Genomic DNA, 24,821 nt, shown 5'->3' with positions numbered 1-24,821 from the left:
GTTTTGGTAATCTGGTTTCATGCATGGGAAAGTTCACTCCCTCTAGTAAATGAAAGGCTTTCATAAGGGGGTCTTCTTTCCATTGGAGACACGATTAGAGGCCAATTGCTATTCAAACCAGCTGTAATAAAAAGGGCTTGTTGTGAAGAACACAGCTCTATTTCTTTTTTATTAAAGCACAGAGCTACTCACAGTAACCTTTTGCAAGACAACTGAGAATAAAAACAGCTTTGCCATGCTGTATTTCACACAGCAGCCTGCCAAGAACACGAGTTTCTCAGGAGTCAGAGCTGCAGCAGAGGAGCAGATGTGGCTATTGCTGCCGAGGTGGCCCCAGCCAGCACCCTGCTGTCCTGTGGGCCAGCACGCACGGTGGTCACATGCTGGCCAAGGGGGTCCAAACTCGTGCTGTGTCTCCAGCTGCTCCTGGCCCAGAGTCAAGGCCTGCTGGAGCAAGAGGTGAGCTGTGAAGTTTATGGGGTTTATGGGGTGCTGACCGCCCTCTGACAAGGGCAGGCATTTCCTGCAGCTACCAAATTTCCCTCCTGCATCCTCCCGGTGGGCTCTCTACTGAGATGAGCTTTGCTTTCTACCTGGACTGCTCCACATGGACAAGGGGAATAATGGACAGCTAAATATGGAACGGACAGGAGCCACCTCTGCCCTGCTCCTATTACCTCTTAAAAAGCAAAAGCAGACCATGGCACCACAAACCAGCATCTCCACAGCCTGCAGTTTTCTGAACCTTGATGAACCTGAGCTGTGAACACCACACAAAGCACAGAGATCTTTCACAGAACTGGCTCCATGTGCTGCCTTGAACCTTGAAGAAAGGATGGCTCTGATCCTGCTGATCTGAGACCAGCAGTGATGGAGCAAAGGAGGGTTGAATGACAGGTCTCTGAAAAATGATCTTTACTTTGATGAGGCAAGAGATAGACAATGTAGACATGTTAACTCTTCTTCTTCCTACTTTAGTATTTCAGCTGATTCAGACCCTCACACATAACAAACTCATTCCTATGAGCCCCCTAAGTGTTCTCCTAATTTTAACTAACCTCCATTAACAGGTATCAGTATTAAAATTGCCAATGTACTGTAAAGATTTTCAGCTCCTGTGTAATGAGCAGAAGAACATGATGTTGGTTTATTTGCTTGCCCTTAAAACTGAGCTATGCTGCTGCTTTCTGCAAGGCACCTAAAGAAATCTTGTACAACACTGAAATCTGCACATGGTTATTTTTATAAATTTGCAAAAGAAGTTAAACATGTAATATCATTAGACAAGAAGAAATCTGTTTTCTTAAGGAGACAAGTTACTTTATTTGAGGCAGCCAGAAGACTTATGACTGGGGCCTTGGAATACAGGGAGCACAGGAACCACTTCTCAGATTCTTGGCTTTCCAGACCTAGGAAACAGTGTTTGGTGCAGAATTTTCCAGATGGAACCTACATGCAATCTAGTCCTACAGGTCTGTTTTTGAAGTTGTGCTGTTAGGTAGTCCTACACACTGAGCCAAATCCAGTTGGGATGTATTCACAAAAAGCACACAGGTTGAAATGCAAACATCTGTGCATGCAAGCAGGGATGTGTAGCAACTTCTGGGGACAAATGAATTTAGCTGTGCACAGATGCTGTGCTGACACCTGGACAGAATGTGTTAGGATTAATCTGGCTTCAGACTGTGCAGTCTTATTTAAGGACAAGATCTCTCCCAGTCCAAAATTGAGACTTACAGGTCAGATTTAAAATGAAATCACCAGTTATGTGGGGCATTATACACTAGATTTCCACCTGAAGCAATTAACTTCTAGAAACAAAGGAAGAAAAATATCTTTTGGCTCTGTGTATTGTTATTTCTTGTAACCAGACTGTCCTCTATCACATGATAAAGCAGAAATAAATTTAAGGAATCTTTTCAATGGTTGTCACTACAAAAATAGATGGTCTGAAATCATACCTTTACCCACTAACAAAACAAAAAAAGCATTTTTTTTTCTATCATTGAACACTACCAAATGTAGGGTATACTGATCATGACAAGCCTGGCAAGTAAAAGCTTCCATGACCATTTCTGGACTAATTAAAAATGTAAAAGTCGGCAGAATTTTCCATCTTCCCTGACCAAGACCTTGAAAACAAGCACACAGACACATCTTATATAATGCAAACCAATAAGCATTTTCCAAATATTTAAAATTTCAGGTTTTGAAAAATATGCAGTGAAGCCCTGTTAATCAGACCCTCATGCCCAGATATCCTTAAAGGAAAACAATTCTGCCCTGCTTCTTTGTGGCATTATGAAACAGTTGTCAGAGAAGACACAAAGTCTTACTATGCTAGGCCTGAATGTCTGCACACAACTTTAAATACAAAATCTCCTTACAAGCCTCAGTTGGGCTGAAGCAAAGTGGATCCCTGGGTCTTGCCCTCCACCTATTACAGAAACTTCAGCTGCCTCCATTAAGAGTCGCAAGCTGAATCACGAAAAAACATTCACATCTTATTTATTTAAGGCATCAATCTCTCTGGCTGAGTGGGTGGATTTTCCAGATGCATTCCTGACCGAGCTGAAAAGTGTCTGCAGGACACAAACCTCTCCACACACCCACCCAGTGTGCAGCTCTTGTCCCTGCTGGCTCTGGGCACTGAGCAAGGCTCCTTCCCACTCCTGCCTCTCTCCCGACCTCTCTCTGCTTTCCAGAGTCTCAGCCCACTCACTTAACCCAGGCTGGAACAGGACAAATGGAAATTTCTTGGCTCTTGGCTGCTTCACCTAAGGTTTACCCATATACAGAAGGCTCATTGAGACTGGGTAAAATTTTAATCCAAGCTTTATTTTGGCTAATCTTTTGTAGCGCAGCATAGTGGGATTTGTATTTGTTTTGACTGTTTCCTTGTTAGTGTTTGCAATGGGAAAAATCATTCTAAAATGCTTACCCCATTCTTCATTTGTACTATCCCTTACGCCATTCTCTCTCACAGGCTTCTTTAGGCTTTTAAAGGCTTTCCCCAGCTTTTATATTACATATTACATATTACAGAGATCTGGAGTTGACAATATTATCTATGTAGTAACTCAAAATGATCAGGATGGTGATGCTCTTGCTCAGCATGGAAGTCCTTTCCTGCAGCATTAACTTCTCCCTGCTATTTTAAGCACAGGTGTCTTTAAAGAGACCCCTAAAAGTAGCTGATATGACCCCTACCCTAAGTCCTATATTCAGATTTCATATGGAAGTCAATCTTCAGACAGAAAATTTTCTCTCTGAAAATTACTGAGAAAGTTTTCAAGTACAACAACGTGCTGTAGTTGCATTCAGGGTGTTACCTTGCCAGGACACTGGCCAAGCTTAGGGCTGCTGAGTGTGATGGTAGAGGACAGCAGAGATATTTAGATCTGGGTCTAGGTCCAGGTCCCACATTCAGGTCTGGAAAGTTTCACACTTTCCTTGTGGCTCTCCCAGGAGCATGGGAAACTAGGCACCAACCACACACAGAGCTACAATACAGGTTGAGGAAATTCCTAAGAGATAAAAAGGATCCAGGATATCAAAGTAAGCAGTACATGACATGTATGTGTTTAATTTGTGTGTGTTGTTAGGTTCATCCAAAAAATAGCCTCAAGGGAACACAGCACCCGCTTTCTCATGGAAAGACCAACTGTTCTTGTGTTGCTTTCAGATAAAATCATGATGATGAAGGTACAGAAAAGCCAAAGATCAATTTCAGACATTTGAGCACTTGAAAGCATAAAGTTAACAGCATGCAGCAAAGAGCAAAGTTTTGTATAAATACAAATGCAGATTTGTATTTGGAATAAAGCTTAAGAGAAGCTCAAGAGTAATGCTGGTGCATTCTACAGTCCCATGGCAGTGCTGGGAGAGTCCACTAACATGCATTTCCAACTATTTTTTCCTTCTGTCTTGTGATGGCTTAATATCTGAAGTTTTCATTTCTGCCACAGTTTTCCTGAGTTACTCCTTTGCGTGGAAACATAATGGTACCAAGTGCTGAAAAAACAGTGCTCAGTTTCTTTCCAAGACAGTAATTTCACAGGTAATTCTGCTACAAAGTTAAAAAGCCCAGAATGCAGCCTAGGTGTTCTGGCAGCAGGCTGATGTTACCAAACATCATTATTTGTCCAGCTAGTTTACAGGGAAATAAAAACAAAATCCCCAGGTGTCACTTACAGCGTAGCCAATGTTTTTCATTCCTCTCGTAAATACAACATGCAGTTCAGCCCACACACTTATTTTATAGCTCTAATGAAAAAGACAGAGCAAAAATTCACACATCATGGTGACCACACTGCCTTTCAATTCACCCCTGTAAAAGGCAGAGATTGATCAAACAGGTATTGCTCCAAGCATGCGAATGCAATATATGAAGAAGCATGTCAAGAATTTTAATTGTACTAAATAGGAAAAACCCGTAACTAAGAGAAAATAGATTGCCTACAGAACAACACACAGCTGGAATGACTTTAGTCCCCATGGCACTGCTAAGAGGCCTCTTTATGGGCTTGGATTAAAAGTGCCTTTAGCTAGGCACAGCAGGGCAGGTTGGAGAGGGGCAGCCTCAAACCCACAGACCCCAACGTCTCGGCTCTTTCAGCTCCTGACTAAGCTAGCACAGGACACACTGACCTGATAACTTTTTGGATCTTGCTATTACTACCTGATTCTGATGGATTTCTCAGGGTCCACCAACTATTGTCCATCTTTACAAAGAGAGGTGGTTTCAAATTTGTTGTTTGGATATTCCATTTATCACACGTGCCATGACACTGCAAGAGGCAGAAGGTACTGACAGAGGAGGGGACACACTGGTGGCACGAGGGCAGGTCCTGAGCACATTCCTCTGTAATGGCAATGTCAGCATTCTTTATTTCTTTATTTATTGAGACTTCAGCTCCCTGCCAACTGCTCCAGTATGTACTGGAAAGGAAAAGAAGGAAAAAGAAACTGTACATAGGTGGTCTCCTCCCAGTGCAGCCCCTGATGCTGGGATTGAAGCCCCAACACAAACCCAGGACCAGGAGGGTGCTGAATTCTCTCAGCTGCTCAGGGCTCACCCTAGGAGAGGGCAGACTCGACCCCCTTCCACCTTACTGGCCATGGCAATTAAAAGGGTCATTTCAAATGAAATTTCGTGGCCTAGAATGAACAGCCACATGAGCACTGCCATTCAGTGGGGATTTCATACCCCAGGACACATGCAGGCAAAATCCTCATCTGTCAAATATGGCTAGATCAGTGAACTGGAAGCAACATGCCTGACTTTCCTCTGGCTTTGTGAGTGTGAGTGACCCTGTGACTTTTTATTAAGCCATATGATTACACACTGCAGGCATACAAATGAAAGAATGCCCAGGGAGGTATGTGTTTGTGGCACCTGAAATCCCTCACTTGTTTACCATAAACCATAAAGAAAAGTTGACAAATTCCTACAGCTTAGAATTTTATTTTTTTTCATAGAGGCTTAAGGTTTGTGTGGATATGGCACACCACCAGGCTGATGCCAGACATTTTTTGTTATTAGAGATATGAACAATGGCCTGGATTTCTTCAGAGACAAGGACTAAAATTATTCCATCTGTGCAGTGTTAATGAATAAATGCTATTCTTGAACTATCACAACATTCTGAGCCAGGAATTTTGATCATGTTTGAACAGTTATTTACAGGCACAAACTCCCCTGTATTTTTAAAGCCTTTTCAGAAAAAGCTTTGTATCCTCAAGTTTTTGCTGTAACCCATTCACAACACTTTCATCAGATGTACACTCCTAAAACTCCCTAGTTATATTTTATCAAAGGTGAAGAAATAATATATAACTTCTTACTGTATGAAATACTATAAGAAGCAAAAAAATAATCAAATTAATCTTGTTCAGCTGTTCCCAAACCACTCATCAAAGGAAAAAACCCCTTATTTTAAAAATATGTTTTTAAACCAGTTTTTCCCCGACACACCTTTTTTTTTAGTACAGCAGATTTCACTACTGCATGGCAGGGCAATTCATCCATTCATCCATTCCACAAATTCCTAGGCTTGACTCTTACACCTGGAACCATGCTTAGGAGCTAGATTGTTGTAACTGCATGGAAGAGGTATCCTCACCCAGGTATCTCATATACCCTACAAAAGATGCCTAAAGAAGTACCTGCCTTCCTTGAGGGGGACCCTCAGTAACTTTTATCCCCCCTTGCCTGTCAGCTCTTGACACAAGGGGTGTGGGGAAGGCTGGAGGATCAGTGCCTTGCTGTGCTCTGGGGCCATGGGACATTGTCCCCCACTGACAGCTCAGCAGGGAAGAGGGCAGGTGATGGTGAGGGGTATCCTGACTCACTGTCTAGAGCATGGAGGTGACCCAGATGGGTGTTTCTGTGGAGAACAGGCTCACAGTCTGCAATTCTGGCTGTGTTTGCCAAGGGCAAAGGGTAATTATCTTACACAAGCTGTTTAGTCTTCCACTTATCTAGAGTGTACTGGTCCTATCTTCTGATTCCTTGGGAAGCTTCTCTTCATCAGCAGGGCTTTCAACTCATTTCTTTGAAGTCTGTTTTCTAAAACACTACAAGTGTGCTTTGCAACAGTTCAAAGACCATCTCCTCTTCTTTCAGCAATTCCATATTTTATCATAGCTTTGAATTATGCAATCAGTAATTTAAGAGGAAATTTCTACTTAAAAGACTCTATCTATTAAAGCACAGATTTTAAGTTCTGAAACATTGACATAAAGAAGCAAAATGCACAATGAATTTTACATCTATTACCTCAGAATGCCATGAATTAGGAAGATCAGATCTTCTACCTTGGAGTCCATTTGACCCCTTCAATTCCCTTGCCTGAGGGAGTCTGAATCTCAGAGGAAAGAGTCCAACTCTGTCAGAAAGAGATCTCATCCTTCTGTCTGTCATCTAGAAACTAGTCTTAGCTCTCATGCCTGAGATTTAGCATCCCCAAAGTGTATCATACTGGAAAGGAAGTTTTGCCCTTTCCTCATTTGTTCTTTCCCAAAGTGAGTTGTGCGTGAGTTGGTACAAACCAGTGACATTGATTGATGAAAAAGTTAATATTGTGGGAATCTGGTAGAGGAAAACCAGTGGAGAGGCTTAGCTTGCCATCTGGAGCAGATAACTTTAAAACAGCCTGAGAAATGGGGTTGAAGATGAAGTAACTGGGATAAGAAGCACGCTTCCTCACTTTTTCAGTGCAGCAATCTGGAGGCATTGCAGCTGAGCAACTTCTGGCAGCATCCTTGCACATCTGTAGCATCCATTGAAAAGAAGTAAACAGCATCAGTGAGCTGGAAAGACTGTTTTCCTTACTGACCCCCTGCAGTAAATCTGTCCCAGGCTCAAAGAAGAAAAAAATCTGATGTGTATTTTTCTATGTGTTGTCTGCATCTGTGTTCCTTGTTCTTTAGTATGTTAGTGTGTTATGCTTAGTATGTTTGGCTTACTATGACCAGTTAATGTTCTACTGACTAAAAAATACAGTAGCTTGACAAATTCTCAGAAATTAACTTATTTGAGAAGGAAGGATAGGATGATTCAGAAAAAGGGGAAGTGGTGCAAGACAGTGTGTATTCAGTCCTCTTTTCAAAACTTCTTCCCCAAAATGAGAATTGCTGGAGAACTCCTCTGTCCTTCCCTCCTTCTGCTGATCTCTTCCTTCCTTGAACCAAACTACAGGCTCTGGCAACAAGGCAGCTAATAATAAACTCCTCAGCTGAACTCTAGGAAAGCAGCTTGGTCAAGGTTTTGCCTGCCAAATGCTGACCAGCACATGTTCCCAGCTGCCAGCAGTGACTGACTGCTAGCCACGTTTTTAACAAACCACTTATACTTAAACCTTCTGCCCCTCAGAGCACATTTTGCTCCAAACAAGAGCTCCCAGTTCCAAATGATGGAGTCAAAGGTACTTAACTCATCTACCATGCCTCATGTTCATGGAGCATACAGGGACTTCTCCAATCACAATATATTAACACAACTGCTCTTCCACTACAACTCCTGAAACAAAAGCCCCACTGATGTTTTTATCCCTGCCCACAGCAACAGGCTGTACAGGAACAGCACTGGTATTTCTATTTCTACAGTGCCAGCCAGCAGACAAACAGGACTTCCTTTAAAATTACTTTTTATCAAGGTTTGTGTAATAAAACTTGGTCCTTGCCATGGGATTCCCCCTTATTGCCTTCTTTTACCAGAAGGATGCAGGCCCAAGAGGGAACACTGAGACAGCAGGTGTAACATTTCTGCCTGATCAGGCAGGAGCTCAGCTGCATTTTGGCCCCAAAAGCAAGCAGTGGTGCTTCACTTGAAATGCTGAGCCAGCTGTTCACTGAGTTTGGAGTCTTTAAGTCGTGCAGATCACCTTTCTGTCAGGAGGAGCCCAGTGCCAGGTGAGGAAGCAGCCAGGACTGCTGAAGGCAGCAGGCTCCTGCTCTCTGCAGAGGCTGCTCAGAGGATGCCTGGAAATGCAGCAGAGACTCTAGAGGTGGGAGCACACTTGGTCAGGTTTTCTGAAGAGGAGGCAATAAACCCTTTAAGGGACACAAAAGCATGAGCACCTACAGTCAAACAGCATGTATGCTAGTGCAGGGATGTGTGGAAACCAGGCCAGCCCAGCTCCGCCCTGAGCTGCCCCATGATGCTGGGAAAGATGATGGGGGTATGGGAGGAAGTTTGGGCTCCAAAACAGCATGGACAAAGAAGGCTTCTTGGATTGGGACCCTAATGAATTACACAGCTCTCACCAGTGCCAATGATCCCATACCCCTTTAGTCAAGGCGCTTCTGCACTGCAGATATTTGGGATACCTCCCTGACCACAGCAGTGTTATTTTCCTGAGGCATAAGGCAGTTATGGCTGGTTCTTAGTTTAACTATCCTGACTCCTCCTCTTGTGGTGAAATCTCCTCCTACCACTTGCAGGCTGTCAGTCCTTTCTTCCCTCCATGCTGCCCAACCAAGCACAACAGCACAAGCATTTCTGGAAATGGTCTTGTATTTTTAAGGGGTGAAATAACTCACCTTGGTAGCATCACAATACCCAGCAGAAAGAAAGAAATGACAGCAAGTTAGTAGGCAAAAATCCCATCATGTCACAACAGCACACTTACTATTGGGACAGTGGATAATGGAATGCCCACTCCTCACTAAAATCTTGTGAGAGTGGTGACCAGGGGTAGCCAGGTACTGGATATCATCAAGGGAACCTCTTTTTATAGCTGTTAATGAATATTTTTTACCAATATTTTTTACTTACTTGGAGGTGACAGAAATGAACAGTTAGCATTGTTTCCTATTTCTCAAGATTTGTTTTGCTTTTTTGTATTCCAGGGCTTAATCCAGAACAACAACAACAAAAAGGAAAAAAACAAAAGGAAAGCAACAAACAAAAAAGGAAAAAATTTCGTGTGCAGCCTTATGGAGGACTTTCCAAGCCACAGATGCTAGCTCTGTGGTTGGCTGATCTATCCAAAATAAAGCGCAACAGCAGGGAGCAGTGGAGTAGTTCAGGGGGTAGAAAAGGTCATGCGAATGTTATCCCACCTCGCAAACTCCACATCTCCTTGCACTCCCTCCCCCTGCTTCTTCTGGGATGGAAGAAATTTTTGACTTATTTTTCATTTTTGTTTTCAGCCTGCCTTTCCTATCCACTTGCCAGCTGGGGTCATTGAAAGTGACTCTTGCTGCAGCCACTTTCCCAGGACAGAAAAAATGAGGTGAACTATTATTGTGATGGCTTATAGGTGAAAAGGCACCAGCAGCTTTGATGATGAGCCCCTTTGGCTGCTCCAAGAGAGAGCTGGCAGTGTGGGAGCTCAGAGCCACCATGTCACCTTCCTCTTGCCACAGGGACAGGCATTCTCCTGCCCTGGGTGAAACTGTTGACTGCAGAGACTGAAGTGTTTTCCCAATAAAAAGATCACAAGAGCCCTGAAAACAGGGGCTTTGAAGGCTGCTGACCCCTGTGCACAATGGGTGGCACTACCCTCCTCACATGAGAAGGCCATTTTGGGTGAACAAACATCAAAGAGGGAAGTGGAAAAAGGAAAGAAAGTGAGCAATCTCATTTTAACAATTTTTGACATCAGAAGCATTCATACCATATACTTTTCCTTTGAGAGGAGTGCACAGCCTATGTCATGGCTCAGCAGTGGTACAACTCCTGCAAGTCTCAGGAGATCCCTTGAAACCACTCTGGAGTAAACCTACAAACTCTGCTGCACATCACTCTGGGGGCTGAAGCAATGCCCAGCAGGGCAGAGGACATGTAAGAGGCATGGCCTCTTTTTTTCACAGCCAGCACACTCATTTCTCTTCAGGTGTGGGCTTCAATTTCCTAATGAAAGAACTATTTCAGAAGCCTTATGCTTGCCAAGAAAATAAACCAAGTCTAAACATCACACCTTCCTCTGGGAGGTCATTGGATGTTGATGATGGGACTGTACCTGTATGTTTTGAAGCTGCCAGCAAGAAAGTTTTTCATAGCAAGTGTTTGATTTACCCTGAGTACAATCAAAATCAGGCTGAAAGACTGATGAACTTACCAAACCTCTTGTAGCCGAAGGACTGCACCTCCTCCTCCTCTGCAAAGTCGTCTGGAGAAAGAAAGACACAGCAGAAGATTATTACTACTACCACTGGAAAATTATACGTTCTTACAAGAGCCTGTTCGTGAATTAATGTAAGTTTACTTGGTTTGTTAGGCATGCTACTGCTCTTCCTCTCTGCTGCTCCTATTCCTCTGTCTCCAAGTGCAGAAGGCAGCTCAGAGCCTTTCCCCCAGCAAGGATCCCCAGCAGAACTCTGGATTACAAACTGTGCAGATTTATCACCTGGCAGTCATCCTGAGACCAACTTGGCCAGCTAAGTGCAGACCAGAGCAGACAGATTCTTCATTACCATGACAGTCACAATTGTCACCAGTGTGCTGCTTGGTCAAGCTTGCCTGGACCACAGGAGTCAGAGGGGATGGTTGTCCATCCATCCATCCATCCATCCATCCATCCATCCATCCATCCATCTATCCATCCATCCATCCATCACCTCCCATGCACAGTAGCTTGGCCTGAAAATGTCAGATCCGATAAAACATGGGAAATAGAACTGATAAACTCAGAGAGTTTATAAGAGAAAAAAAAAAAAAAAAAAAAACAGAGAGAAAAAAAAAGAGAGAAAAAAAGAGAAAAAAAGAGAAAAAAACCCCCCTGAGATGGTGAAGATTGTGAAAGGTCTAGAGGGGAAGCTGTGTGAGGAGTGGCTGAGGTGACTCAGTCTGTTCAGTCTGGAGAAGAGGAGACTGAGGGGACACCTCATGACAGACTTCAGCTTCCTCATGAGGGGAAGTGGAGGGGCAAACACTGATGATAGGACCCGAGGGAATGGTTGTGAGGAGGTTTAGGTTAGCTATTAGGAGAATATCAGGCTCCCCAGGGTCACAGCACCAGCCTGCCTGAGTTCAAGAAGTGTTTGGACAGTGCACTCAGATACACAATGTGATTCTGGGGCTGGCCTGTGCAGGGACAGCAGTTGGATTTGATGATTCTTGAGGGTCCTTTCCAACTCAGGATATTCTATCATTTGATGATTCCATCATGACTTTTGTTCTCATCTTTACAGTAACCAAGCAGTAATATGCTAATAATCACAAGGTTGTTTTGTCAGAAACTGAATTTCTCTCCATTTCCTTCCATCAGTGAAGGAAATGGCTGGCATCAGCAAAAAAAAATACACTCATGACTTTTTTTAAAAAAAGAATGTTTGTGTTGGTGTGTTCAGCCTCCTTCCACCAAGATATCCCCTTGTTCTGCTGAGTCAGGAAAGGCAAAAGCTCTGCCTCGTCACCAGCAGCAGCCTCTTCATCAACTACTGGGAGGGCAGCACAGCCCAGGCTGTTCTTCTCCTGCTTCTGTATTTCCCAGAGGGAACATTTAACGACTGAACAGCAAGCTCAAAGCAGATAAACACGTGTGATGGAGTGAGAAGTCTGTGTCTAGTTAGACCTTTTTTGCCCACAGCCTTACTGCACATGGTTGGGCTGCTCTACATCACGAAACTGGGCTAACTGGTGCCATGGCTAACTTGGGACAGCACAGAGCCTTGGGGGATGCATTCAAAAGGAAAGATGCTGTCTGCATCCAGGCTCAACAAAGCCTAAACGATTTGCATGCATGTCTCCAGCAGGAAATCTGACTTGTTTATCCTTCTGACCTGTGAGGTGCCACACACAGAAGTCTGAAGGAGACTTTGCCTGAAGCAGCAGCAGAGTCCATGAAATGCATCATTTTGCAAAATACCTCCCTTTACTCAGACAACACTATTGATTAAACTGCTAAAAACATATTCTTCACCAGGTAAGACATTTTTCTTACTGCCAGCAGCGCTCCTGTACGTATCTTTAGCTAGACCCCCAATTCAGATGTGCATTTAAGAAGTGGAAGTGGATGCTCCTTAAGCAAAGCAAACATATCCTGGTTTTGAATACAGAAATAAGCCTTTAAAAAAGCCAAACCAAACAAACCTTCACAATTGTCCCAAATGTTGTCTGAAGCCAAAGCCCCTCAACTAAACACAACAAATAGTAATAAACCATAAACTGTCAACAACCAACTTTTCATCCCAGCAGTGAGCCACTCAGGGAAGATCTCCCCCTCTTGCACAAAAGATAAAATGCTGCACAAAACAAGATAAGAGCTCCAGAGACCTTAGCTTCCTGCCCTTTCCTGCTATCAGGCTGCAACACAATCACCTCCTTTGTTTCTCAGGAGTGTAACCTGGCTTATCCCATCCATATCTGGGGTATACAGCCAGGCCACCTTTAAATCCTACAGCTTCATCCCACACCACATCTCCAAAACTTTCCTCCCAGGCTGACAGGCTCTTCCCTAGTTTTCTTGCTTTTCATGCTTAGACCAACAGTGTTGGCTTTTACAACTTTAATCACATTTTTGCTTCTTTGGCCATTTCAGTATATGCAACATATCTATATATGAACATTTTATGCATTTCTATGCACACATATACTTTTAAATAAATAAATAAATAAATAAATATGTTTTTTCAGGATTTGCAATGCTGAATGCTATTCATTCTAAGGATGGATTTTTTTCTAAAGCTTTGAATACGTGATAATTATTCATTATTCAATTTTGAGGAGCACTTGTGATAACTTAAACAAAGAAGTGGAGATGGGCAAGGACAATTATGTCAAATGGTGACTTGTCTCCCTGATCACTAAAATCTCAAACACCATCTCTGTGAGTTGATCTTGCAAGGGGCAGTCAGTGTCATTTTAGGGGAAGTCCATGAAAATTAATTAACAGACAAAGCTCAGTGTTCTTTCAGTCACAACTGCAACTTTGCTGAAATCATGTGCAAGTATAGTACTTTACAATATTAACTGTAATGAAATAAGTTTAAGGAAAATAAAGATGGAAGAAATTAATAGAGCAAGCTTAGACTAAACATTGATAGCACTTAGAAAAAAAAAGACTAAGACAAGTTGAAAATTCTACCTCAGAAGAATTCTGCATTTGAAATATTAAAAATTAATTTGACAAACAAGCCTGTAAATTGAAGTCCCAAGGCAAAGCCCTGCACCCAGCCTGCTCCTCCTATACCTGTTGGGCAGTATTGTCCTCACTGGAGGCAGCAGAAACTTGATCTTCAGCTCCCTGTTCCAGTGCTGGAAATATTAAAATTCTGTTACAAGTTCTACAAAAATCTCAAAGCTTCCTGATATCTTCAAATCAGCAATATAGAGGAGAACCTAAGTTTTCACTGAAAAGGTAACAGCTTTTCTAGTGAAAACTATGAAAATGTGATCTGTTATGAATTACAGAGGTTAATAAAATATGCACCAAGTAAGAAGGTAAATACTATCAACACCTCCAGTATGTTTGAATGACTTATCCTTTTAAAGGCAGTATCAGAAATCGTTGTGGCAGAAATTCATGAGCTTTGACCACCAGTGACTGATCTTAGAAATTCTGCATTTTCACATTAGTGGTGCCCGTATTTGAGTGAGGCTGCAATTGGTGTAGGAGGGGTTTTTTTGGACATTGTGAAAGCCTTAAGTTAGAAATATTTTTCTTTAGTTTAAATCCAGTCCTTCTCAGTTACAAAGAGGACTGGAATAAAGGCAATATTTCTGTTACATACACATGCATTGATATGCAGGCAAGGCTTATTTTTATGGGTGAAAAACATGAAGGGTAGACTCCTCCTTGAAGCAGACAATCAAGCAGAATTTGTTGCTATGTCCTGGTCACAAGAATTAACTTTTAGTACAGGGAAGACCAGACCTAACTCAGTTATGTGATACTCAACTGAGCTCTCAGCTGAGAACCAAAAGATAGGGAATCCAGAACAAGAAAGATGAAGAAACGTGAAAATCTGGTCTCATATTCCACTGACTTGTACAGAACTCTGGCAGCAGGAAGGTCCATAAAAAGGTGAACTTTGGGCAGAACAGAAACATATGTGAGCAACCAACTGTATTTAACTCTGTAGGGGAAGGGCCACCAGAGATCTTCTCTTTTATTGGGTTTACAAGACTCTCCTTGGATGCTAGAACAGATTGTTATAGGGAGCTTATAGCAAGCTGCTACAAATCACTGCTGTCTCACTGTGGCTGAACAGCAATACATCAAATATTGCAGGGAGTCAGTGCAAAGTAAGAGTAAAAACAAAAGTGAAAAAAAAAAAAAAGGCTTTGAGGTATTTTGGCAATATTCATGCCCCATTGAGTACCAATGCCAAATTCCACTTGCCCTCCAGTTATAAGCTATTACTGCAACACCTCTAGTAAATACAGTTGTAGAGTTAAATAAGTTACAGTACAATGCTTCAGGGGAGTGGGAATTATGAAAAGGCAGTTCAGCTGGGGATTAACACAGTGAACAGGGGGAATTCATTTAATCTAAAACAAATTAGACTCTCATTTGATTAATTTGCTAGTGGCAAAACAGATCTGTGGAGTAGAACTGTTTAATTTCTTGTTCTTAAATCTTAAATAAATTAATCATGGATCACTTATGAGTCACTTTGAGGTCAAGTAAGAAAGAGCTGGCCTAGAGCCAAAGTGGATGCTAAATCTGCCCCTAAGACAATACAGGGCATAAAACCACAGCACCAGATCTGAGGAGCCTTTGGTGCAAGGTGATTTTAGGGAAGTTGTTTCCATTTTAGCCCCTTCCTTTCATAGGTGTCATTGTTGGCACACGGAAGGTGCTAAAGAAAGCTGCTAATGTACGTGTCCAGCTGTCTTCTTTTAACAGTACACCTTGCTCAGCCATTTAAACCTAATTAACTAACAAGGCAAACAAGACCTCAAACCATTAGAGATGCTGGATCATATGGTGGCTGCAGACACCTGGTGTCCAATAATTTCAAGAACACTTGTGTGTTGCAAACATGGATACAAAGTCCTTGCTTAAAGACCTTGTCTGAAGTCTTAAATAAAGAAAACAAACCAGTATTCTACACTGCATTTCAAATTCTGATAAAATATATTCCAGGAGAGAATAGAGAATCTGGGCTGAAAATTGTCATGCCATATTTCAGCTCAGATTTTAGGAGTTCCTTTGTAATCCCCTGAAAACTCAAATGACAGGACATTAGAACTTACCACTAAGTACTAGGCTGGGAACTCAGACTGTAAGATTAATTTGTAGTAAAAATTAAATCCAGTGTAAGACTTTTCTCTAAAATCAATCTCTCTTTCTCAAGGGCTTGGATGGCTAGAGCCCTGCCTTTCCTACTGACTTAATGGGAACTATAGAGCTATATGCCAGTGCAACTCCATAAAAATCATTATAATGCTATCAAGAAGACATTTTTACTTGTACCATTTGGAAAGAAGCTGTGCCCATTAGTTGAAAATCACAATATTCCACTCTTTAACCCATGAATCAGCATGGAGGAAGAGCTCTGCTGGGAACTGTGCAACAAGTGTAACAATCTCCTTCATGAGAGTCTGCTTGCAGTGTCAAAAAGCTGCTTCTGCCAGCTCTCTCCATCTCAGCACTTTCACTGAAAGGCAAAACTCATCCCCTTGTGAAGTTCCTGTAACATTAACAACTGTTCAGGCAGACAAGAACAGCGACACCAATATCTTTCTCATATCACATTTCAAAAGCTTTTTGAGCTGCCACCAGATTTATATGCATTTCTGCTCACTGTTAACTGGGTCTACATCCAAACTGTTGACCTGGAGGTGAAATGGAGCCAGCAGAAGCACAGCAAGCAGCTGTGGCCTTCAGATGTTGATGACTTCATCAGTCTAATTGGTTTGCACTGGTTTTCATAGCTATTATTCTGGACACTCTCCTGCTTGTGCTAATGGGCTTCTCATTCCCAACTCTTTTCACAGATGCTTTATTTCACTTGTCCTCTTGTTCTGCCTTTCTCCACTACTTTTTTCCTTATAGGCCCTTTTCATAGTCAGGTCTTTCTCTCTGCCTCTGTTTTTGATAAACCCCACCTCACAAAACCCTACCCCACACTTAAAGCACTTCAGGATCCCAAGCTGACATGTCACACTAAGTCACTGCTATTGGCTGAGTGTGTTGTACCTATATTATCCACCCCTTCCTTTGTCTGGCTTGTCAAGCAGCAAACTCTCTGGACAGGGATTACATGGATTCTGCTCTTGCAGAGAACCTGCTCTTTAAGGCAGCCATGGCAGAGGCTCAGCTGAAGCAGTCCTAGAACAGAGCCCACCTCCCTGCATCCCAGAGCATCCTCTGGGATGTTGTCTGAGCTTGGATTCTGGCAACAAAACCGAGGCTTTTCTTCAGCTCTGTCCAACCGAGACTGCTGATGTAGGAATTCATCTGCTTATCTTATTGACTGAAAGAGGCAATGTTCCAGATCAGAGATTCGCCCTTGGTACTATCCTATGACTTGGATGGTGTCTCCATCATCCAACACATGCATAAGACAAACAAAACCAATGACCATGACAAATGGGTGCACTTTAATATCTTGGTCTTCATCTGTTCCCCTACTGCTGTGCCCAAAAAAAAGTGAGTACACAAAAATAGACAGAAGACTGTAAAATTTAGAGGTATAGCAACAATTACTCTAGTTTTGATTTTAGGCACAAGATGAAGACAGTAAATAGGGGTAAATAAAGACAGTAAATTTTGGTTTTGAACAAAATTTGTTAGCCCGTAAGTGCCACAGAGCATCATTACCATACCAGGGTCAGGAGTGTGGAGGATCAGCCTTAGAAGTTAAAAGTTTAAATCATATTGTATTTCAGAATAATGATTTAAGAGCAAACAGATATGTTCTCATTAGTGCACTGAAAAATTGTGCCTCCCTGTCTGTATGTCAGAGGGGGCAAATTAACAGCAGTATTAAAGTGGCATACACATTCCTAACAACACATGTCTCTATTACCTCCCATAACTCATTCACTTTGTTCCCCAGTGATGTCCCAGTCTGCACCTCAAATTTATGCACCAGAAGGGATTGCAGTTTTTGGTGGAAGCGGTCAAACTCCAAAGACAATTCATCTTAGGTTGCTCCCTCACTTGCACAGACCACACTCACATTATGAGGAGGATCAGGTTCACTTTCCATGCCTTGTAAAAAGCGTCTTTATTTTGCTTTCCAAGGGGGAGGGCTGGAAGGAGAGCTTCTCTGTTCTGACATACAGAACCTCAGGATAAGGAAGGTTTTGTGAAGCTGAAGATAACTGGGTATGCATCCTTTGCAGTACTGAGCTGCTTTCATCCTTGACATTTCTCTCAGCTCTCTTTATTTTACTCTGTTTTATCTCTGCAAGGCCTGATCAGCTCTATCTCTGCAAGATTACCTTTCCTTCCTTATCCTAGCAGGCAGAAGTATCTGAACCTCTGGTCATGACAGTCTTTCAGTGTGGATCTAAGTAAACTGTTTGGTGGTTGTGACAAAAAAAAGGGTTCTGTTCAGCCCTCAGCTGTAGCAAAATCAGTCTAAAATGAATCTACGTTATCCAAAATAGAAGAAAGAGTCAGAGGAGACTTTAAACAGCTCCCTTCTTCATAGGGATAGGTTTGTCCATGCTGTTCTTAGTCCTGTGTGGCTGGGAAAAGTAGAATTGAACAATTACAAGTTCTTGCTGGAAACACTCCTGTCATAAATAGCTCATATGTTAATTCTGCTCAATTTCCTTTGGGGTTGTACAGTAATATTTCTATCCATGCAATAACAGATTTATTTTAATTTAATAGCTCTGTTTTTCTCTGTATTGTTAATAAGAACACGCTTTGACACACACTTGCATCTTTCTCATCCATATGTTTAAAATCCTCTGTGCTACCAATCAATTCAGGACACACACAGGACTGTATAGTAGCATTGCTCAGGATTTGTTCTGCGTTTTATCACACATTTATTATAACTGCTCGTGCCTTTGAACTTCTGCTGTAGGGTCCTGTGACATGTCCAACACACACCACTCAGACCTCCTGCATATGTTTCATGTTTATGTCACTATATTCATATAAGCTCTGTTATAAATGGACTAAGGAAAGGTTACTAGATCACTCCACTTCTAATCCTTGGTTTTCAGATGCTTTCTGGCTTCTGCAAAATGCTTTGGACTGGATTTTTTTTTTAAATTCTTGGTTTGAAGTTTCTATCCAGGAAAGACCTATTAGCAGATGACTGTTCGTTTGATTTTGTGCGCACAATAGACAGAGAGAGAGAGAAAGAGAGAGAGAGACTTTTCTGTGGTGTTACAAAATTATAACTTTTATTCCTTTATTCTTTAGAATTAGCAGTGGCATCAAAACGGAGAGAAAGGCAAAACCTGTCAAGAATCATATAAATAGATTATTTAAGACTTTTCAAGGCAGTCAAGAAAGAACAACTGTACTTGCACACACAGTCAAGTTTTGCTATTGTAAGTGTTATTTGCAAATACATCCAGGCTCTAAGCCCCAGGGAAGAGACATTTTTGCAACACAGGCTGATGGGTTAATTAATTAATTGTCTGATAAAGTGGTCACTGTGTGAGGCAATCTTGTGGCAAACTGAAATGGCATGTCCTGTGGGAGCTCGGTGTGCCCTTATCTCAGTGTGCACACAGCGCTCCGAGCCGCCTTTGAGGGACAGGGGTGGAGGCCAAGAGAGGCTGGTGTTCAGGCCAGGCTGCTCCCTGGGCTCTGCAGCTTCACTGCTCCACTGCAGCACAGCCAAGGACAAGCCTGTTTCTCCCCCGTGCATCTTTTTATAAACGGCAAGGGACAGAATATTTGGTGGCATTTCCAGCTCTCAGCACATCCCAGCACTCAAGCACAGGATCCCAGATAATTTGTCCTCCAGCACCATTGCTATTCAAGTGGTGCATTGCAAGCTGCTTGTGATGGCAGAGGAGAAGGAGGAGGTAGTGGAGGAGGAATGACAAGAAGCAGCTAAGCTACCTTGAGCATCATTAATTAAGAGATTCTCTGCCATCCTGGAGCAGCAGTCCCAAAATGACCACCTTGACTTTGTTGCCTGACTTTGGGCATTAGTATTAATTGGTTATCCAAACTGTATCCATATTTCAGAGAAGAACACTTATCACCAGCACTGCTGTGACAGTAGTGATTACAGATAGAGTTTAAAGTGGTAATTTCAAAATATATTGCAGCTTTAAGGGAAGAAGTTCTCAGTTTTAACAATGCTTGTCCCTGTCTTAAATTAGGGCCAATGTTTTTGAACATGTGGTGGTGTTTGACTATGAGGAAGTTGTTTTCATTTGTTTCCCTGGCAACAAGCACTCCTTCATACCCCAATAAATAACCATAACTTAGAAGTATCATTTGATAAAGATAAATCTGACCCTAAAACAGTCATATCCTTATATAAATCACATGAATTATTACTAAAAAATATGACAAAGTTTGTGAGCTCAGAGTTGTTTGCTGGAAATAAAACTGCCAGCATATTGAACAGAAACTTCCATTTGTTTTACTGATTTAAAACATAACACATTACAAACACCAGCAATGGGAAATATAATTTATTCCTTACAGATATTTAGTGATGTAATTATTTAGATATTCCTCCATTCTCTAGAGAGGGTAGATACAGAGACAGCTGCAATCAACAGATCTTTTTGTTTTTATTGAGAAAAATGTGTAACTATACAAAGTTCTACAGTCCTACAATTATCACTACCATCAAGTTTAAAGAGAAAATATGAAAAGCCAAGTCTGCACCCAGAAAAGGAAATCACCGAGTCAAAATTTGGTTTGACTCTCTAACTTCTCTCTAACACTGGCAAAAGCATTTGATGTGATGATTTGTTTGACACTTTTCTTTTGCTATTAGCACAGTCATTCAAGTGTTCTTCTTTGCATGTTTTATTACTGATTTCTGTAACTCTCCAGGGGAAAGAAATAAGATGGATGTGGTCACTCTTAGGGAAGCCAAATGGTAAGGACTAGCACTCCCTCTTGATGGAGTGTGGGGCAGAAGCGAGTGCTCCCAGGAGCAGCAATTACATCTTCCCTTTGAATGGCACTGCTCTGCTTTGCAAAGAGCAGTGGAAGCAGAATGGAAGGAGACACAAGTCGCATTATATGTTATTCCCATCCTTGGCCCTTTGCATCCCACCTCTCCCCAAAACACCAAAGAATGGAGTGTAAGGCTTTCAGTGGTAACAGGCATAAGTTTGTTCTACCTAGTGACAGATTCCCATGGTTTTGGTTTGTTCCTGCCCTTACAGCTGATGACAGAATTTTTGGCATGAGCAGCCTATAAATAAAGAACACTGTAAATACATTATTTTTAATATATTGCATGGCCCTGAAGTATCAGAAGTAACTTAGATAGTGTGTGTGTGGGCTTGCAAAATAAATGCCCTCCAAAAGTTTTTCCTCCCTTCAGGCAGCTATTCTGGCAAGTGAATAAATAATCACATCATTTGGTGTCCTAGACTCTGGAAACTCAGTGTAACTATCATGAGGTTTACTGGCCTCCTGGCATCTGGAATAAGACTCTGTCCAAGAACAGGCACAGTGGTGCCCAAAAGCAATTTTCATATATGTATGTCTTTTCCCTTTTTTTGCCTCTGAAGAAAAACTGGATTCAACTCTCACAAAGTCCCATCTAACTCCTAAACTTTCCATAATGTCCTTTGATGCTTTCATTGCAAGTATTCCCCAGTGTGTAAAGCCTCTGCTTTTTGCTGTAAGGCTGTCAGTTTTCATAAACAGAAGGCTTTCTTGCCCCATACATCTTTACTAGGTTGCAATGTAGCAATTTGGCAATCTGCTCCTTTATTCCAATTTAAAGTATGTGATACCTCTCAGTCACAGCAATGTAGGACAGGATCAAATGTTGCACCCATTTAGAACAAGAAGAGACGGGAGAAAAAGAGAGAAAAAGGAAAAGAAACAGAGTGTCAAGTTTGAACAGATGCAAAGTAAAGACCAAAAATTTTCCAGTCGGTGGATGTAGAGGATAAATACGCCAAATACATTTCACAAGCCAGTTAAGCTTCTACTGGCACCTAATCACTGCCAGATGTTTAGAAGCAACACCAAGAACATCGCAAAACGCTGGCAAAAAGTAAACAAACCAACCAGGGAGAAACCCAAGCCTTCTTCTCGGGGCACCCGCGAGGGGGAAGATAAAAGTTGGGTGCCGAGAGAAACCGAGCTGGGGGCAGAGCAGACATGCCGGGACACACTCCCACTCCCACGGGGACACCCGGACTGCGCTGACGGACACCGCGGTGGCGGCGAGAGCCGCGCTCTGCCCCTGCAGAGCCACCCTCCACCTGCCCGCACCGTGTCCTGCCAGCACCCCGCTGCCTGCCCCGGCCACCCGCACCGCCCTGCCCGCAGTGTCCCTGGCCACAGCCCGTGCCCGCACGGTGTTCCGCACGGTGTCCCGCACGGTGTTCCCGCACGGTGTTCCCGCACGGTGTCCCGCACGGTGTTCCCGCACGGTGTTCCGCACGGTGTCCCGCACGGTGTCCCGCACGGTGTTCCGCACGGTGTCCCGCACGGTGTCCCGCACGGTGTTCCCGCACGGTGTTCCCGCACGGTGTTCCGCACGGTGTTCCCGCACGGTGTTCCCGCACGGTGTTCCGCACGGTGTCCCGCACGGTGTCCCGCACTCTGCGCACCGCGGGATGCCCGGTGCACGTGTGCGGGCGGCGCAGCGCGCATCCCGCTCCTCTCCCGTCCCTACCTTTCATCTTGGCGCCGGGGCGGCTCGCATAGGACGGACGGGGCGCGGCGGGGCTGCCGCCGGGAGCGGCGGGCGGCGGAGCGCTCCTGCCTACTGCCGGGCCATGCCGTGCTATTGCCGGGCCATGCCGTGCTACTGCCGGGTCATGCCCGCCGCGGGCCCCGTGCGCAGCCCCGGCCGCTGCCGCTCGCCCTCGCTCCTCGGCGGCACCCAGCCCTCGCCGCCAGCCCCGCCGAGCCCGGCCCGGCCCCGCCTCCCTCCCTCCGCCCCGGGGAAGGGGCCGCGGCCGGGGCCGGGCGGAGGGGCGGGCTCGGGGTCCCGCCGGGGGACGGGGATGGGGATGTCGCACCCCGGGGGTGTCACACTCGTGGGTGTCGCGCCCCGGGAGTGTCGCACCCCGTCCGTGGGGAGCAGCCCGGGACGGGAGTCACAGGGCACCCGTCAATGACCTGAAGCGGGACGTGGTGTTCCCGGCTGGAGCGGGCTCTGCACTCCCCCTGCCCGTGTGGGCAGGTTTCCTGGGGGCTGTGAGCCCCGCAGGCTCCCGCACCAGCCACACGGATCCCGGCTGCTGGGGAGCGGCCGCAGGATGGGCGAAATTCACCCTGGTGCTGAACGAAGCGCAACGAGAAGTCCCGTTGGGTTCAATGGGACTGCGTGCGCTACAGGCGCTGGAGAGTGTGTGTAAATATTTGTGGGATTAGGGATATACAGGCTAGTCATCTTTTATTTTTCTAGTTCTGGATGTTGCCAGGAATAAGGGATCGTTTCCAGGCTCCTGTTTTGATGAAAGCCATGGTTTGTTTTTCTGCAAAGCTACCAATTTTTGGGCAATTGAAGACTGTGATAAATGTTTATGATCCAGCTTTGAGTGTTAACATTGTGCTGATGAGGCAGGGCAGGTGTAATGTGCACCATTCTGGGCATGAATGAAGTCCCTCATGATGCAGCGATGAGATGCACACGATTTTGCCTTTGCTGTTAGAGGCATCACAGCCTGTTGAATGTAGGGATGCCCAAAGAAATGATTATACTACATGGTCTTTTCAGAGAGTCTATAGCTCCATTAAGGACCACAGTGTCCACCAGAAAGGTCATGGCTCAGGGTCACAGTATTAGTTTAATACCTGGTCAAAAAGCATTGGAAACTTATAAAGCATGATCTCATATCAGCAAGAAATGGAGGATTAAGTCCAGCAAAAGTAGTCATTCTAGAGCAAAATAAAAGAACAAATTCAGAAATCCGAATTCCTTCAGTTGGACTGGTTACTTGAATTGACATCAGCTTGAACGTTTCACTGACTTGGAGGCAGTACCTTTAGTTTGGGAGTGATGAAAATATTGGAATACCAGCTGCAGTAGCCATTTGTTGTTTTAAAGCAGGGCTCAGATATCAAAGAGACTTGACTCAGCTTTTAGTTTACACTCTAGCAGTTGACTGGAGTATCATGAGTAAAAAACTTAAATCTGAATGCAGCCATCAGGTAATTATGGGGTCCCTGTATAGTGCTGTGTTGGATTAGGACCACAGTATTTATGAGACACACTCATGTTTATTTGGTGGTGTGAGGTTCCTAAGTTAATTTACAATTTTTATTTTAAATAACCAATACAATTCTGTTTGCAAAACTGAATGCCATTGGAACTCTGATCCAAAGCCCATGAGTATGTTTCCAAAAAGAAACCTTTCCATCACTTTGTATTGACTGGATGAAAGCAATAATGAAACCCCATTTCTCCATAGGAGAGTGCTTCTCTTTGAAAATAATGCAGAAGGAATGCTTTTAAAAAAAAAAAAAAAAAAAAAAAAAAAAAAGGAAAAAGAAATATCACCTTAAACCTGTGTCATCAGGTGATGTGCAAGGAGCAGGATTGTGCAGGAATTTAGAAAATTCCTCAAAAGCAGTAAATGATAACACTGTTCTAATTTCTTGTACAGTAACCTTAATGAACTGAAGTGTAGTAACCAGAATTGTAGACCCTGATGACTGAATTGCTGCATCTGAGGAAAATATATTCCTTATTTATTGAAAGAAAAAATTTTAGTATTTGAATTCATATAGAGCTTATGATTGATTCAGTAGGCTTGGGGTCTGCCTTTTCAGTAGGCTTGGGGTCTGCCTTCATTCTTGTGACTTGAAAATATTAATTTGTGAACATAGTGAGATACTTTTTCCAGAGTAAGCTTCTATATTGGGTTTTATTCATGTAAGTTGTATTTCACACTGGATTTCTTACACATACATTAGGAATGTGTAAGAAAGTATGTGTAAAAATACATTAATTTAAATGGCTGATGAGTTTCTGCTAATACTGCTATAAAAATCTAGTGCTAGCAAAGAAATGCAGGAAACTCATGAACTGTTTCATATGTCAAATCTTTCCTTTAAGCCCAAGTATTTTATGTTTTGGTTTCTGAAGTGAGCATTCTTCTTTCCTTCCCACTGATCCATGTCTGTCCACCAGAGGAAGGTGTAGGTGTTAGACACCATCACCACCCTTAGCAATCCTGGGATTAATGAAGGGGAAGACAGATGGTTGATGGATCATGGAGATGGGGTAATTGATCAAGAACACTTAAAGAACATCAGTGGATAATTGCTATTATGGAGCATATACAT

The 24,821-nt window shown here is 43.2% G+C and overlaps 1 protein-coding gene across 1 annotated transcript in view; it reads right to left on the bottom strand.

Moving 5' to 3' along the window:
* COLEC12 (collectin subfamily member 12) overlaps positions 1-22,586 on the bottom strand; it is a 91,496-nt gene extending 68,910 nt beyond the window's left edge. The window contains exons 1-2 of the mRNA XM_079301251.1: positions 22,201-22,586; positions 10,569-10,619 (exon numbers count right to left, since the gene is read on the bottom strand). Of these exons, the coding sequence (XP_079157377.1) occupies positions 10,569-10,619; positions 22,201-22,207 (58 nt within the window). The 5' untranslated portion in view covers positions 22,208-22,586. The remainder of the gene's footprint in view (positions 1-10,568; positions 10,620-22,200) is intronic.
* Positions 22,587-24,821: the final 2,235 nt, after the last annotated feature.

This window comes from Erithacus rubecula, assembly GCF_903797595.1.
Source record: "Erithacus rubecula genome assembly, chromosome: 3".
NCBI classification, from domain to species: Eukaryota; Metazoa; Chordata; class Aves; order Passeriformes; family Muscicapidae; genus Erithacus; species Erithacus rubecula.
The sequence above is the reverse complement of the archived record's forward strand: the minus strand, read 5'-3'. Positions and strand labels throughout refer to the sequence as shown.